The 16,278-nt window shown below is 37.5% G+C and overlaps 7 protein-coding genes across 7 annotated transcripts; 3 read left to right on the top strand and 4 right to left on the bottom strand.

Annotated features, from left to right (window-relative positions):
• Window positions 1-82: 82 nt before the first annotated feature.
• Window positions 83-3,484, bottom strand: RET1 (DNA-directed RNA polymerase III core subunit RET1; the record flags this gene model as incomplete). Its single annotated transcript, XM_448895.1, has 1 exon — window positions 83-3,484. The coding sequence occupies one exon, from the start codon at window positions 3,482-3,484 to the stop codon at window positions 83-85; it is 3,402 nt and encodes a 1,133-aa protein (XP_448895.1).
• Window positions 3,485-4,736: 1,252 nt separating this feature from the next.
• On the top strand, window positions 4,737-6,791 carry PTP2 (tyrosine protein phosphatase PTP2; the record flags this gene model as incomplete). Its single annotated transcript, XM_448894.1, has 1 exon — window positions 4,737-6,791. The coding sequence occupies one exon, from the start codon at window positions 4,737-4,739 to the stop codon at window positions 6,789-6,791; it is 2,055 nt and encodes a 684-aa protein (XP_448894.1).
• A 550-nt stretch (window positions 6,792-7,341) lies between these two features.
• NPT1 (nicotinate phosphoribosyltransferase) lies at window positions 7,342-8,637 on the bottom strand (the record flags this gene model as incomplete). Its single annotated transcript, XM_448893.1, has 1 exon — window positions 7,342-8,637. The coding sequence occupies one exon, from the start codon at window positions 8,635-8,637 to the stop codon at window positions 7,342-7,344; it is 1,296 nt and encodes a 431-aa protein (XP_448893.1).
• Window positions 8,638-9,422: 785 nt separating this feature from the next.
• On the top strand, window positions 9,423-9,635 carry RPB10 (DNA-directed RNA polymerase core subunit RPB10; the record flags this gene model as incomplete). Its single annotated transcript, XM_002999541.1, has 1 exon — window positions 9,423-9,635. One exon carries the CDS (start codon window positions 9,423-9,425, stop codon window positions 9,633-9,635), a length of 213 nt encoding a protein of 70 aa, XP_002999587.1.
• A 413-nt stretch (window positions 9,636-10,048) lies between these two features.
• MGM1 (dynamin-related GTPase MGM1) lies at window positions 10,049-12,724 on the bottom strand (the record flags this gene model as incomplete). Its single annotated transcript, XM_448892.1, has 1 exon — window positions 10,049-12,724. One exon carries the CDS (start codon window positions 12,722-12,724, stop codon window positions 10,049-10,051), a length of 2,676 nt encoding a protein of 891 aa, XP_448892.1.
• Window positions 12,725-13,593: 869 nt separating this feature from the next.
• STE4 (G protein subunit beta) lies at window positions 13,594-14,853 on the top strand (the record flags this gene model as incomplete). Its single annotated transcript, XM_448891.1, has 1 exon — window positions 13,594-14,853. The coding sequence occupies one exon, from the start codon at window positions 13,594-13,596 to the stop codon at window positions 14,851-14,853; it is 1,260 nt and encodes a 419-aa protein (XP_448891.1).
• A 211-nt stretch (window positions 14,854-15,064) lies between these two features.
• SAS5 (Sas5p) lies at window positions 15,065-15,754 on the bottom strand (the record flags this gene model as incomplete). Its single annotated transcript, XM_448890.1, has 1 exon — window positions 15,065-15,754. The coding sequence occupies one exon, from the start codon at window positions 15,752-15,754 to the stop codon at window positions 15,065-15,067; it is 690 nt and encodes a 229-aa protein (XP_448890.1).
• Window positions 15,755-16,278: the final 524 nt, after the last annotated feature.

The following is a 16,278-nucleotide window of genomic DNA, read 5'->3' as shown; positions in this document are numbered from 1 at the left end:
TTTTTTTTACCCTTTTCTAAAATGCAATATGAACTAACTACCGATGATTTGAATGCTATTGACCAAACTAGTTCCTATGAGATCACTCTTGGAAAATGTCTTCCAGTCTCAGTCTGGGTGCAATGTTCATGGCAAGTAATTCTTGGAATAGTAGCTTAGCTGCATATGGAATAGTCATCTTGATAATATGTTCTGCACTCTTACATGTTGAGCACCAGCCACTGTAACCCATCAAACCACAATTACTACAAACATCAACCTCAAAAGCATCTGAACTAATCATCAATCTCTCCAAAAGAAGCTGTGAAGCACCATATGCAATAACACAGTCTCTTTCCATTTCACCCAATCTTAGACCACCATCACGAGATCTACCTTCAGTTGGTTGACGAGTTAGCACTGCTCTTGGACCTCTTGCTCTCGCGTGCATTTTATCCAGCACCATATGTTTCAATTTTTGATAGTAAATCGGACCAAAGAAAATATAAGCTTGCAAACATTCACCGGTAATACCAGAATATAACATGTCTTTACCAGAATAATTGAAACCTTGATCTACTAATATTTTAGACATATCTTCCAGCTTGGACCCACCGAAACATGTACCGTATTCTAAGGATCCATTCAAAACACCTGCTTTACCAGAAATTAATTCAATCATTTTACCAACAGTCATACGAGAAGGAAAACCGTGTGGATTCATAATAATATCTGGACAAATACCTTGATCATTGAATGGCATATCTTCTTGTTGTACAATAATACCACAAACACCTTTCTGACCATGACGAGATGAGAATTTATCACCCAACTCCGGTCTTCTGTTTTGTCTTAATAAAACCTTGATCAAGTCTTGGTCATTATCAGAAGTTGACATCATTACTTGGTCTATAATAGATAGTTCCGGAGCACGGTATATAACAGGTGTCTCACGATACTGAGCTTGATTCACAGCCATGGCATCAGAGGATTGTACTGGAACAGACTTGTTAATGTAAATTTGACCACTTCGTATTTTCAATCCGACTTCACCTAGACCATCAGGACCTAAAGATTCATGTTGCCAAATTGCTTCTCCATTTTCGTCAACTCTCATACCGCACAATGCATCTTTAGTATGGTTTGGATATTTCTTTAGCACAGTTGTTGTTTTACGCCTCGTTTCACAACGACCAAAACCTCTATCTATCGATGATTTGTTCAAAACCAAGGCATCTTCAATATCGTAACCGGAATAAGACATGACAGCAACAGTTGCATTTTGTCCAGCGGGCAATTTATCATAATCGATTAACTCAATAGTTTTAGTCTTCACCATAGGCTGTTGAGGATATATCATCAAGTACAATAATGTATCAATTCTTTTAAATTGATTGTATGCAATAGCACCAATGGCTTGCTTACCCATCGCACATTGGTATGTATTTCTTGGAGATTGGTTATGATGAGGATATGGAATTAAACCTGCAACCGCACCTAAAACTGTAAATGGTTCAATTTCCAAATGTGTAATGTCATGCGTAATATCCTTTTCATAAAGTGCAATATAAGAATCATTCTCTTCATTAACATCAAGGTATTCAACCAAACCCAATTTCAAGAAATCATCAAAAACAAGTTCACCGGAAAGTAATCTCTTTAAGTGTTCTGCTTCAACCATCGATTTTCCATCCTTAACAATAATCAATGGTCTACAAATTCTACCACCATCAGTTGCAATATGGACGGCATTGTGATGATCATTTGTATATATAGAAATAAACTCAGAAACCTTACCTGTTCTTCTTAAGAAACGAAATCTAGAAACAAAATTTGAGGGAAATTTGGTAGTACCAATCAGTGTACCATTTAGGTACACACCGTAATTTAAATGAAGAGAGGCACTGTCCAATAAACTTATCGGTTCAACACCTAAAACGTAACATAATTTTCTAATCGGTTCTTCTTCATCATCAGTGGTAATATGTGTCATAAGTGCCAAGTTCTTAACTAGACCACACGCTTCACCTTCTGGAGTATCAGCAGTACATAGCATACCAAATTGAGAAGGCTGCAAAGCTCTTGGACCAGAAACCTTTCTTGACTTTTCAAACTGGGAAGAAATTCTGGTCATCATACCTAAAGCAGAAATATAGGACAGTCTCGATAAAACATGTGTGACACCAGCCCTTTCCATCTTAAATCTCTTCAAGGACCAGTTACCAGTAGAAATAGCTCTATTTAAACCGCTTGTGATATTGTTTGAATGGACATTGATGGACAATAATGCATCGTACTCCATGGCTCTATTAGGCTTTTTCAAGACTTTATCGATACTTAGCTTGAAATCGTTGTTAAATTTTTTAAACAAATCTTCAAACAAAAGGGAGATTAATTGCCCTGCTAATTCCAATCTCTTGTTACCAACGTAGTCTCTATCATCGACCATTTTTGGATTATGCATGGCCATCACAACTCTTCTAGTCATTGTAGCAATGTACAAAGCTTTTTCTCTAAAGTCAAGGGCTTCAACAGTTAAATGAGCAATGATTGTGGTTGCAATGGCTTCAATACCTTCTTGTAGAATAGTCAGTTTCTGTCTTCTCATTGTCTTTACCTTAGCACCGATGTATTCTAATGCTTGCTGCTGAGTGCATATGTTCAATTTGGCAGCTTCTTCTAGGTTAACAGAAAATATATCTTGATAACTACTATCATTACCACAAACCAACTGCATAATTTCCAAGTCGGAAATGATACCTGCGGCTTTCAATACAATAACGATGGGCACTTCCTCAGCAATAGAGTTATGTTTCAGATAGATTTTACCATTCTTAGTGACAACATAGGTCTTGGACTTTCTTTCGTGTGTTGAGGAGGTCACCGATGCTTGTACAATATCTTTCTTTTCATCAGCTTCGACAATAATTCTATTCTTTGAAAGTTGTTCCTGGACAAGAATAACTTTTTCTGTACCGTTCACGATGAAATAGCCACCTGGATCCAAGGGACACTCGCTCAGCCTAGCCATCATCTTTTCATCAGCTCCATGTAGGATACACTTGTTAGACCTCAACATGATAGGCATTCTACCTATCTCGACGTTCTTGTGCATGATAATGTTGCGTCCCCTCGTGTATTCGATATCAACATAGATAGGCGCGGAGTATGTCATGTCTCTCAGCCGACACTCATGAGGCGGCACCAGCTGGTCCTTGTGGGGACTACCGGACCGTTGTCCGACCCTGATGTCCACGTACTTGAGGTAAAACTCTGGATCGACATCACTCAAAATCAGCTGGTTCGCCTTTATAATCTTCTTCAGGTCAACGTCCACAAAGTAATTGAAGGAGTCCAGGTGCTGCTTCACAAGACCCTTCACTTTCAAAAACGCAGGAAGCAAGTTCCACTTGTCATCAGCAGTGTTCACCTCATCGGTCAGCTTCTTGCCCTTGTACACCGGCTTCAGCAGATCTTCAAAAGCCTCATCCTTAGAGTGCAACATCTACCCCACAATTTAATATACTTTTTTTTTCAGCTTACCGTCTGTCTACTAGGTAAACCAATTCCCCGCAAGCAAATGACACCTTTATACTCTATACAACACCTTTTATTATGCCTCATCGCAAGCTTTCCAGCGTGCTCTTTGCCATTTTGCCCTCATCGGATCAAAAATTTTTCAGAAATTTTTCAGTTTTTTTGGTCAATGCGATGAGGTACACCCACACACCACACCCGAATTAGCAGAGTTGTTATACAAACTAGACATGGGGTCGCCATATGCCACTGATGTTTGCAAAGCATAGTTGGAATACACAGTCGCAATTATAGCTAAATAAAGAATATTGTGTTGCACATACTGCTTAGCCTAGCTGAGGGAACTGCTGTATGAATATCTACATGCTTTACCGAAACCCCCTAGGAATGAACACTTTCGGCTGATTCACCACAGTTTCCGGCAGAAAACAGCTGTGAATACAGTTAAGACTTGGGTAGTTATATCTGCAAAGCATCGACCTTAAAAATTTGGGGAGCCGCTGCTAGCTTTCACCTTCTTGTTGATACAGCGATTAATTAGGATATGTCCCAATACGGAAGGTAAATTAAAATCTAATTTCCGAAAACGGGAGTGATGTCCGAAAACGGAATCTTAATTTAATCTACTTTCGGACATTGCAGCACAGAGAGTGTAGTCATAGCAAAGTACCATTCAGTAACGCCAATGTACCATATACGTATGAGAGACATACTACCCCTGTCAGCTATGCCATATCTGTGCCCCTCGAGGCTTGGGGGGAAGGAGGGGCGTCTCAGTGCAAAAAAATAACTCAGAAACGTCTAGGATTGCATAATAATACAAACTTAGTTGCAGTCCACCATATACCAAAGCCTCCCTTCCCAGAGAATGCACCTACATACAGCTATACGCATACACATACACATACACAACATATATACACATGATTATAAATATATATCCATGTATACCGGGCACTGGTGGGTATTGTAAGTTTATCACGTGAATTGCTGTGCCCCCCCCCCTTTCAAAAGTGTAGATCACTTTCTATGGGGCTGGGCCTTTCTAATTGTAGAACCCTGAGTCTAACGTAACGTACAATGGGGGGTGAAACTGGAAGTACTGATGACGTCGTCTCATTTGGGATGCTGGATGTAGTGAATCAAGGTATAAAGGAGCCCATCTTGTTACAGTTGTTGTCTTTCCTTGCTGGAGAAGGAGGGAAACGAGCGTTTGAAGTATGGCCTGTGCAGTTGGTGCCACTGTTGATCTGAGTGGGAAGCCCATGAACACTTTGAAGTATGTCGACGGCATATTCAGTGCAGTATCGTCGGACCCCGTGTTGGTGATAGACCTGGCTTCCCATTCACAGAGTTTTCTGATGCAGAACAAGGACAAGAGCGTCATGAAAGTGAATTTGAAGCTTCCGACCACGCTGTTGAAGAGGCCCGTGTATGGGTTCGCCAAGCTAATAGATATAACGCTGGATGACGAGCGGAAGGCCCTGCTGTTGGACCTGATACGACATACAAAGACAGTGGTATTCTTTGATAATGTGTCCAGCTTTCACCGGTGTCTGATGACCACCTACTACTTTATCGAGAAGTTCATCAGCTATGTAGACAACAGCCTCGGTACGGAGATGGTATACGTGCTGTCGCCGTCCGACGAGGTTAACTCCATTAAGTTCTCCCCAGTAGAGACTACCTCAAAGAAAAGACGGTTGAACTTAAAACTCGAGATACCGAAGAAAGACGTGTTTGTAAGCAGCTTCAAAAAAAACAGCGATACGACATTATACACTCCTAATTCGCTAAAGACTTACTTCCAGTTTCGGATCCCGGAGATGGCCTCTAAGGAATGCTTACCACAGTGGCTGAAGTTCTACTCGGATGCTAAGAACAAAGATACTGTCTTAACGAAAATATACGACAACTTCAAATTACTAGAAGTCTTAGAAACGAAACGACTGGAAAGATGTTTGAATTACAACAATAACTCCTCGACATCATTAGATAGCGATAACTCGCAAAGAGCAGGCTCTTCAAAAATATATTCCCTTTCACACTTGCAAAAACAATACAAACACTCAAAAAGGAAAAAGCAAGCCAAGGACTTGAAGATAACAATTCCGACTGACGTCAATTCCTCGAAATCGACTCTGCATTCGTGCACTTCCACATCATCATTTGATACCGATAGCGATATACTTGATACCCCAGCGAACAATTATGAGATAAGTAAGGGAATTCAATCCTTACATAGAAACAGATATTCTAACATCCTACCTTATGAACATACAAGAGTCAAATTAGAACCATCCCCAGTGTCAACCAGCCCCATGGAGTTTTCATTGAGTCCCAAACGTATGGATCAAGAAGGCGCTGATCAACAGTTGATAACAAATTACAATCCATATTTTGAAAGTGAAGTCCCAATATGCCCAACTATTCCAGGATCTTCGAAGTACAATAATAAACAATTCAATGATTATTTCAATGCAAGTTACTTGAACTTGCCTCAGATAAATCCCGATTTCCATTATATCGCTACTCAAGCCCCCTTGCCCTCAACTGTAGATGACTTTTGGAAAGTTGTGATGACTTCTAAAGTGAAAATTATTATTTCTTTGAATTCAGATGATGAATTGAATATGAAAAAATGGGATATTTATTGGAACAGCCAAACATGTCACAAGTACATCATTAATATTACTGATATAATAGATAATGTATGTGGCTTAGATGGATGCGTTCTTAGGGTCTTTAACATAAAAAAAAATAACGACAAAGAGACTAAACAATGGACTGTTTACCAGATACAATATAAAGGTTGGTTAGACTCATGTGGTGTAGGGATGAAGCAAATTCTAACACTTCATAAAATTAAGGCAATGCTCTCTATAGATCCTATCAGATTGGTGGATGAATTAAGAAAAGGTACTTATGATGACTCACATTATTTTGAGTTTGTTAGCATAGTTGATGAAGAAATCATGGAAAAATTGAAATGTACTCCAGTTCTGGTACATTGTTCGGCAGGATGTGGTCGAACTGGTGTTTTCATTACTTTAGATTTCCTACTTAACATATTGTGTGAGAGGACTAATAAGTCAAATAAAATTGATGTTTGGAATGCTAGTCAGGATCTCATTTTTATAATTGTCAATGAGCTCAGAAGGCAGAGAGTTTCAATGGTTCAAAATTTGACCCAGTATATAACATGTTACCAAGCTTTACTAGAGTTTTTCTCTTATAGAGATCAAAAACTAAAATCTTGCTTGCATTGTAACTAGCTTTGCAGACAAAGGTCTTGTCATATGCAACATATCGATAATGTGAATGATATTATAGATATTAGTTTATCTAATATTGGTTATTTTATTTATGAATTTTCCTATAATTCGATTATTCGCTCGAAAAGCTAGCATGTTCAAATATGTGATGCTGCGTATTTAACGTGAGCAAACCAGATCATTTTAATTGAAAGCATTAATTGTTTACATAAAGAATATAGATAGATCATTTATTTAATGTTTGTTATTTCTTGTTGCCCTTTTTCAATTTAATACTAGAGTACTATAGTGTTACATCAAATATAGGCAATCTGAACTGCATATTTGATTATAATATCGCAAATATAGTTTGATATGAATGTACTAATCCAAGTATTTTTTTTGTTTAAGGTTAACGTTAAGAAATAATCCAAAATACTACAGTATAACAAATAACAGAAATAAATGAGACAGTAAATAATTTTCAATAACAGGGATTTTCAGCAACTAATATAGGTACAATGTATTATAAAAAGTAATGTTTAACATATAAGATTTCTTCTAGTGTTCATCATGCAGCAGAACGATGGGCTTCATTACCTCCAGCCCATTGACGTTCAACATATCCCAGTTGTTCCTTTACTTTTTTTACAGTATCTGGGTCACCCATATTTTTACCTGCATTATCTGAAATCTTAATTGAGTGGTTACCATTCACTTCTAGTAGTTTAATAACAATATTTAATGGTGCACTTTTGACAGAAGGATCGGACTTTTTGTGGAAATCATTCGTAAAATTTGTACCTATGCCAAAGGTGGACTTTATGCCATGAGCCTCTGCAACCTTTCCATATTCGATAGCTTTGTCAATATTAAGCGAGTCTGAGTAACATATGAATTTAGAGAATTTTGGTAGTTTCAGTACATCATGGAAATGGTGTGCAATCTTTTCTGTGTATTTTATTGGATCTCCAGAATCTTGTCTAACACCAATGTAATAATCGGAATATGGAGGCTTGAAGCTTTTTAAGAAGTCGTCGGTACCAAAGGTATCAGTCAAGGCAAGGCCTGCATGCTCTTTGCCAAATGTCTTAATCCAGTAATCCATGGCAATTCTGTTAGTCTCTGGATAATCGCCAGTGATGGATGCTATACCCATGATCCATTCATGGGCGACTGTACCAATTGGTTTGACTCCGTACTTCTTAGCGAATAAAATGTTAGAGGTACCCAAAAGCAACGGCCTGTATTTCTCAGGATTTTCCTTCACAGCTTGCATGATACCTTCCATGACCAAATCTTGAGTCTTGAAAGACCTACGACGTCTAGTTCCAAATTCGCTAAAGGATAGGTTGTTTTCGAATAATCTTAGGGCCTTTTCTTTGGCGTTAGATAGTTGGTTCTCATAATCCCAGTCAGTGTCAACAAATTTGAAGTAAGCCTCAGACAATAAAGCCAGTATTGGAATCTCGTAAAGGATAGTGTCAATCCACAGACCTTTCACTAGGATATGAAGGTCATATTGGTCTTCTTTACCTTTTATCTCCTGGCAGTCTAGTTCTATTTGTTCATCAGGCTTCAAAGTGAACCCATTCTCAATGTAATGAAGATATTTTGCAGGCAAAAAGGGAATCTCACGAGCTAAATACTCAACATCATCGTGTGTAAACGTGAGGTCGCCTAGTAGCCTAAACTGCTCTTTGATCCAATCGACTGCTCTCTTGTTGAAATGAAATTGTGCAGTCCTATTGGTGAACTTGTAGACTACTCTAGCATCTGGGAAGTTAGTGAAAACTGCAGCATGCATGGTAATCTTGTACATGTCGGTGTCCAATAAGGACGTAATGGCAGGAGTCATGCTTGACATTTGTCGGTTATGAGCGTATTTGTATAATGCTGTTATTGTATTTTTGCGTTAAACTTAACTTCAAAGAATAAACAAATAACTGCATAAAGGAAGAAATATAACAGAAAAGACTGCAACTAAAAAATACTTACAACAATAACGAAAATAAACCTACACTAAAAAACTAACAGCCTATTAACAAGTACCCTATTAAGTATTTAGATAAGCAGAATAAATACTATTTAATTTAAAATTCAATAAATATGTGGAAATTAAAAAAAAAAATTAAAAGCTGAAAACAAAGTCAAGGATCCACTCCGGAAGTACCCACCACGGAACGTCAAACGAATCCCATTAAATGCAACAACAAATTTTTAGGCACCAACTTGTCATCAAATACAATAGAACCATTGCTTTTAAATTCTCAACCAGCTACAAAAAACTAAATAATACGCTTTTGAAAAACTATTGAATAATAACAAATATATCATAAAATATTGTCTGTTAGATGGAAAATACACAAGAAACTATTATCCGCTAAATAGCGTAAAATAGACTACTTTGATGAATTTGTATAACTATTACTAGTATGTAAATCGCAGCTCATCAAACATAGCTTTGGCAGAGACATCGCTAGTTACGTATTGAAAATTTTTTGTCAAAAATAAATCAAAAACCCAAAAAATGCAAGCGATGAGCATAAGCTCAAAAGGACATAGTAGCTTAAAAGGATACGAAGTTTCTGGCTATTTATTGTTTCAGTGTTGTTTGAGTAGGTGAACTTAGCTGAGTGGTAGAAAGCGAAGATGATTGTTCCAGTTAGATGTTTCTCTTGTGGGAAAGTTGTTGGTGACAAATGGGAGAGTTACTTGAACATGTTGCAAGAAGATGAGCTCGATGAAGGTACTGCTCTATCTCGTCTTGGTCTGAAGAGATACTGTTGTAGAAGAATGATTCTAACACATGTTGATTTGATTGAAAAGTTTTTGAGATACAACCCATTGGAAAAGAGAGATTGAATCACTAGAAAGTTCTCATTCTAATATCACAGCCAAACAACCAAACAACCAAAATAAAATTGCACATAAAATACACTCAAAGCATTAATAGACACGTTTGCTGGATAATGATGGGGTAAAAATAGTCTTTTTCAGATGGGAACTAGATTACACTATTCACGCCATGATGTAATTGGCGGGTGTATACATAACGCGTTTAGGTAATTTTTGTTGATGAAGAGGTTCTTGTCTCATCCCCAGGAAGCAAGTGTATCATTTGCTTTATATTATTATTTTTTATTTCATTTGTATAATATATTAAGTCATTGGTCTCTATACCTATAGAATTAAAAGAAGGAATACACAAAAATTGGGATTCTTCATCAACATTCTAACATGTGAACATATTTACATAACTATTATTTATGATTACTCTATGTTCTCTTTGCTTTATAGGATTTCTTAAATACAAGAATGGAGTCTATCTTCTCCAAAGCCAGCTCCAAAAGCTCTTTGCGTTTTTGCAATTCAATATGTCTGGAAATCTTAGGATCTTCCTTCGCAAACATTTCTATTTGTTCTTCACCTAGCTGGTTCAACCGCTTATCCAATTCGATAGGGAAGTTATAGAAAAAATCACTCAAAAGCTCGACATTTAAAAATAGTACAGCTGTGGATGCTAGTTTATCACTGACAGCACTCAGGAAAACTTCAGGACATTTATCCTTGTCGCTTGTTGAACGACACTTGTTCTTTAACATCTTTAGTCTGAAGTTCAGTATCTGTGCCCTCTTATCCAAAAACAGAGCCTCCGACCCTCGTTCAAGTAGTAGTTTAGACATCCCGAGAGTTTCCTGCTTGGTGGGATCTTGTTGGAGGTGTGACATTACATGTTGTAATTTCTTACTACCGACGATATTCTTAATTGCCTCAAAACGCTCTGTACATTGTCTAAGCTCTTCTTTAATGAGCTGTGTTGAGTGTTTTTTGGCCAAACTCCAATCCCTCTCATCTAAATCAATCTCGTATTTAAATGGCTTAATACAATTCTCAACTTGATCAGCAGTTGAATAGTATTTGGAGTTGAGCACAGTTATAGCTGTATTAGTTACCAGCTCTTTGATAAGCTCATGATTTTTCAGTTGTGTGGATTGTAGAATATTATCAAGTTCTTTCAAAATTGAATTTGTAACCAGCATAGTAGACATCCTTCCAATACCTATCTTTGTTAGACCTGAGGATGCTAGCTCAAGTTTTTTATGCCAATACATCATTTCGTTTTCATTGGTTTTATCATTTGTGTTAGATAACTCAACTAAATTATCATCTTTCCAATATCTTGAGGCGAGGAAATCCAGTATTTTTTGGTCTAAGCTAGCCTTTAATATAGACTTGAGTTCATTTCTGTGGAAATTTTCCTGAAACTCCTTAATAGCTAACTTCAAGACATCGATGTTGTTCAATAGGTAAGATTTGGGGGTCAATTGTCTATCATTAAACTCGACTTTAAAAAGATATGATGTATCATCTAGTTCTTGTTGTATTAATGTAGAGGTAGGTTCTAAAGCATTAGACATAGAAATTTCCAATATCTTGATCAGTTTTTCCCTTAATCTTTTCGTAGAAACTTGACAGTCGGTGAATACCCTCTTGTTTTCCTTAAAGTAGCTTTTTTCAAATTGTCTAGATAGATTCTGATTTATGCCAATTCCATGTTCAGTTTTATTAATGTTGTTATCATCATTTGCTTTCTTTTTACCGAACATACCACCAATCCCTTGATTGGCGTTATCGTGAAACAGTCCAGGGAATTGGGAACCGGTTGGAGATTTAGTTATCACCCCCACATAGCCCATGGTAAGTGGATATTTTCTATTAGTTAAGATTTTTCTTGCCTCCTCTGCAGACACTAAATCTAGTTTTGTTATAACACCAATTGTTCTCAAACCTTGGGGATCAGCAACTTTTGATGCGCGGAGAGCAGAGCTATTGGCTAAGTCTACATCAGCAGCAGAGATCGCTAATATAATATTTGGTTCAGCTAGATATTTATCACAAAGCATACGAATTTTGGACTTTAGTTCCATAGGTTGATCGGCAGCTTCGACTTGAATGTAACCTGGTAAATCCACTAACGACAGATCAGGAACATGTGCGGATTTAATTGTCAATTGAATGGGTTCCTCCGACACAGCTTCTGAAGCAGGCACAGCAAGGTTCAATTCCGTCAGCATTCTCTTGACTTCTCTGAAGTCCTTCATATTGTAGACCCGTAGAGACGGAAAATCAGCTGTGGTTTCCTGAACATTTGGTGTGTTAACTAAAGTGAGTTCTATTGGTCTTCTAGTAACCATATTACTACCTTTTGGTAAGAATTCTCTACCCACAATGGACTCGAGTACTGATGACTTACCCGATGATTGTGATCCAATTACAACAATTGAAGGCAAAGTCAAATTAGCTGATGCAGAGTCAACTTTATTTAGTATAGATCTAATTTCAATCATTTGTTTTGTTAGATTAAGCATCTCATCCTGAGTATTATCAACTTCATCAAATTCATCATCGTCGTCATCATCGTCTTCCTGTTCATCTCTGTTCTTTTTGTTCATTTCTTCATCTTCATCAACCAAAGAAGCTATTAGGGTAGCAGTAGGCAGAGTACCATCACTATTGTTATTGCCACTGTTACCATCTCCTTCTTGGCCCCATATTCCTCCAAGTTTATCCTTGACGGCATCGGAGAAATCTTTGAGCCTGTCTAGTTTGTCCTTCGTATACGTATTTGCCTCTTCAAGTTTATATGCAATATAGCTACCAGCCGCTGCCATACCACCACCGACATAAACGGGTATACGAACTACTTTCCCAACAATCTTAGGAATAATAGATATATTCCTCTTGCTGTTCCAAATCAGGAACGGCGTAAATTTAGGGTGATGGAACCGTATCGACTCAAACACCATCCTCTGAATGGGGCCAAATCTACCTATAGTTTGTGCATCAGCAAACAGTCTCCGCAGCAATAACTGTTGCACAGGTCTTCCCCCGAGCACACTGAACCCCATCTGTCTTCGCACAACTTGCGACCCCAATGACCGTACCAGCATTTAGCAAAATGTTATATTATTTCAAAGTAAGCTGGAATGCGTATTACTTTATGTACCGGTAATATATATACTAATATAATTATATAATATATAAGGATAATATAGAAAAGATATAAAATCATCAGTGGAGCATTTGGTCCTTGCCGTTGTTATTACCCTTCTGATTCGATTGCGGGATGAATTTGAGATGAGGTACCCAGTGACGATAAGCGAACTGGCATATTACAATACAGAAGTGAATTAGCCTAATATTGCAATGCTTAACTTATGTTAACTGATCTTGCTGGTTACTACTGTTATAAGGCCAAATATGTCGCGAGACCGTTACTCTTAACCCTTGTCACACTATTTGTAATACTTTACTTGGTAAGGATTTCCATGTGTTAAGCTAAATGCCCCGCAAGAGTATATTGTAGCAGTTGAGTCACATATGAAAATATGGCATTGAGCCCCAACTGAATGTTGACACCATTCGTTCAGACCCTTTAATAATCATGCTGTAGAGTCTGTTACTCCTCAAACAATCCATTGAGGTGATTGTCATTGTGAAGACAATGATTACCTCAACTTAGAGTGATATTATGACGTTGTATTCCTTTCGTTCCCTACTGTACTAAACTACAATGTTGAGATAATATGGTCGAATATGACTCTTTGTTATCCTTATTAATTGAGGAATTATATGTTCAATGGCATCGCTGTTGTTTCTACCGATCTTCTCATGTTTACTTATAAATATGTATTCCAGGTTAATTCCCAAATATTGCATATACAGCTATACTAGTTATTAGAGTACTTAACATTATCAAAAAAAAAATCCAAGTATTAATAGTGTTGGGTATCCTATTTTCTTTGCATTGGATTTGGTCATGAATACTATTGGTACTGGTAATATCATTTCCCAGTATTTGAATACGTCCAATAACAGTAGTGATGAATTGAAAGTAGTGGTACAAGAGCAGATAGAAAAGGCCAGAAATGAAACCAAAGATCTCCAGAACCAAATTGAAAAAGTCAAGGCTAGGAAACAGGATACAAATTTGTTGGAAATGACGGCTAGTGTGCCGGCAATCACGCCTGGGGCAATCAACCTAAAACCTGTTGGCATTTTGAAAGGTCATACTAACAAAATTGCCGATTTCAGATGGAGTAGGGACTCTAAACTTATCTTGAGCGCGAGTCAGGATGGATTTATGATTGTATGGGATAGCTTGACGGGACTCAAGAGGAGCGCAATCCCTTTGGATTCACAATGGGTGTTGACATGTGCACTATCTCCAAGTGGGGCTCTTGCTGCAAGTGCTGGGCTTAACAATAATTGTACAATTTATAGAATGCCACGAGGTAGTGCTGTACAGCAGAATGTAACCTCAATATTCAAAGGTCATACTGGGTATATATCTGGTGTTGAATTTGTCTCTGAGTCCCGTGTGGTTACATCGAGTGGTGATATGACCTGTGCCCTGTGGGATATACCTAAAGCAAAGAGAGTTAGAGAGTATTCGGATCATTTAGGAGATGTTCTGGCAATATCAATCCCTGTTACCAATCTGAGCAAAAACAATATGTTTGCTTCTTGTGGTTCTGATGGATACACTTTTATCTGGGATGTCAGATCACCTTCAGCGGTACAGCAATTTTCAATTGGCAGTTGCGACTCCAATTGTCTGAAATTCTTTCCAGATGGAAATTCAGTTGCAGTGGGTAATGACGATGGTACCATATCATTATTTGATTTGAGGGCTGATTGTACAATAGCATTGTATTCAATTAATGACCGGGGTTCCCCGCTTCAAAAGGAGAATGTGTTCTTGAACTCTAACGAGTATCAAAGCAGCAGTAGTTCCCCAAAATCACCCATTTCTTTGGCAACAAATTATTTCGAGGACCGAGGAGTGATATCACTTGATTTTAGTGGTTCTGGGCGTCTTATGTATTCTTGTTATATCAACCTTGGTTGCCAAGTTTGGGATGTTTTAAAGGGTGAGGTTGTATACAGTCTAGAAGGACATGGCAATAGGCTGGCTGGTGTCAAGTGTAGCCCCGATGGAATGGCCATTTGTACTGGTTCTTGGGATCAAACTTTAAAACTGTGGACCCCTCAGTATGAGAAAACAAAGACACATTAGTGTTAGAAGAATGAGATAGTATTGTTGTATCTTATTTCTCACAATTATGACAACATTAAAATAAAATCAAAGAGTTCTAACCTTTTTTGAATTCAGTTTATTAATAACATCATTTACCATAATACATTTTAATAAATCCCGAATCAATAATAAACTTGTCACGTTAATAATAGTGCAATAATGTGGTGTATGTATGATTATCGTTATAGTTTTACTTTATATCGCCAGTTGATTCCATATATTCAGTCAGAGAATTCATTAACTCGTCTGGGAGTTCTCCTAAACAAAATACCACTTCCTCATGTCGTGGGATTTTGTTAACAAAATTCTTAACAGCTGCATTACTAAGTATCCTTTGTAACAGTTCATTTATTGTATCCTCGTCTTGTAATTGTAAAGTCTTGACCCATTTCGGGAGTTGCTTTATATTATTATCCACTGGAACTGAATTTTGGGGAATAACATTAAAGTGTCGTGCCAGTAAAGAATAGAATGGACCTTCACTAAGATAAGGGACATTGACTGAGTAATCTATTATGTATGCATCTTCAGAAAATTCCAATTCATGTTGAATTTTTACAACCCCGCCATTATGCCTAAATTTGCACATCAAAGTCATACTAAATTCACCCCAGCCTATTTCTTCTAAGCTAAAAGGTGGTGTTTTCATCTTTCTTCTGGGTTTCACAAACGTGGGATGGAGGTGGTAAGTAACTGAGGATAATATATCTGCTTTTACTTCATCTTTATTCCTATCTAGCATGGAAACTTCAACTCTCCATTGCCTTAATGGTAGCTCACCTTCTTCCAATTGCTGATCCAAAAGAACTGATTGCTGTGTCTTCACTCTTAGAGTGATTGCGATAGTATTGTCACCCATCGACTTTGTACAAAAGGCCATCCACAATTGTTGTTATACAATTCACTGTCAGTTTAGTACCAAAAAAGGCTTGATAATGATCATTCAATGACTATATCGTAGACTTTCAACCTTTATTAACAGATGCGACCTCTTTGGTTTAGTCCAAGGCAAGCTCATCGCATCAAAACTTTCGCGGCCCGTCACTTTTTCCTTTTGATCTGCTTGAATGTTATATACTAGGCAACAGAGGAACGTAGGGCATGCAATACTGATAGCTATCCGAATATTGTAGAGTATTTTAGTCATTACATATTAAAATAAATATCAAACTACATTGCGTTCTTGAACTTCATAAAAGTAATAAAATTGTAAGAATGATATGCTTCAATCTGAAATATATATATTAGGCGGCCAACCAAGGATATCGCGCATTTGAAATGGAAGAGTAAATACGGTAAATGAGTTGCCAAGGTTAGACTCTCATTTATTATTAGATCATTAAGATAGTATGATTGCTATTAAGGTGCTAATCGAAATTGCTAACAGAATTCAAGCGGATTTGC

The sequence above is a fragment of the Nakaseomyces glabratus genome, chromosome L, assembly GCF_010111755.1.
Source record: "Nakaseomyces glabratus chromosome L, complete sequence".
Taxonomy (NCBI): Eukaryota; Fungi; Ascomycota; class Saccharomycetes; order Saccharomycetales; family Saccharomycetaceae; genus Nakaseomyces; species Nakaseomyces glabratus.
Note: the sequence above shows the minus strand (reverse complement) of the source record. Positions and strands in the feature narration are given on the sequence as shown.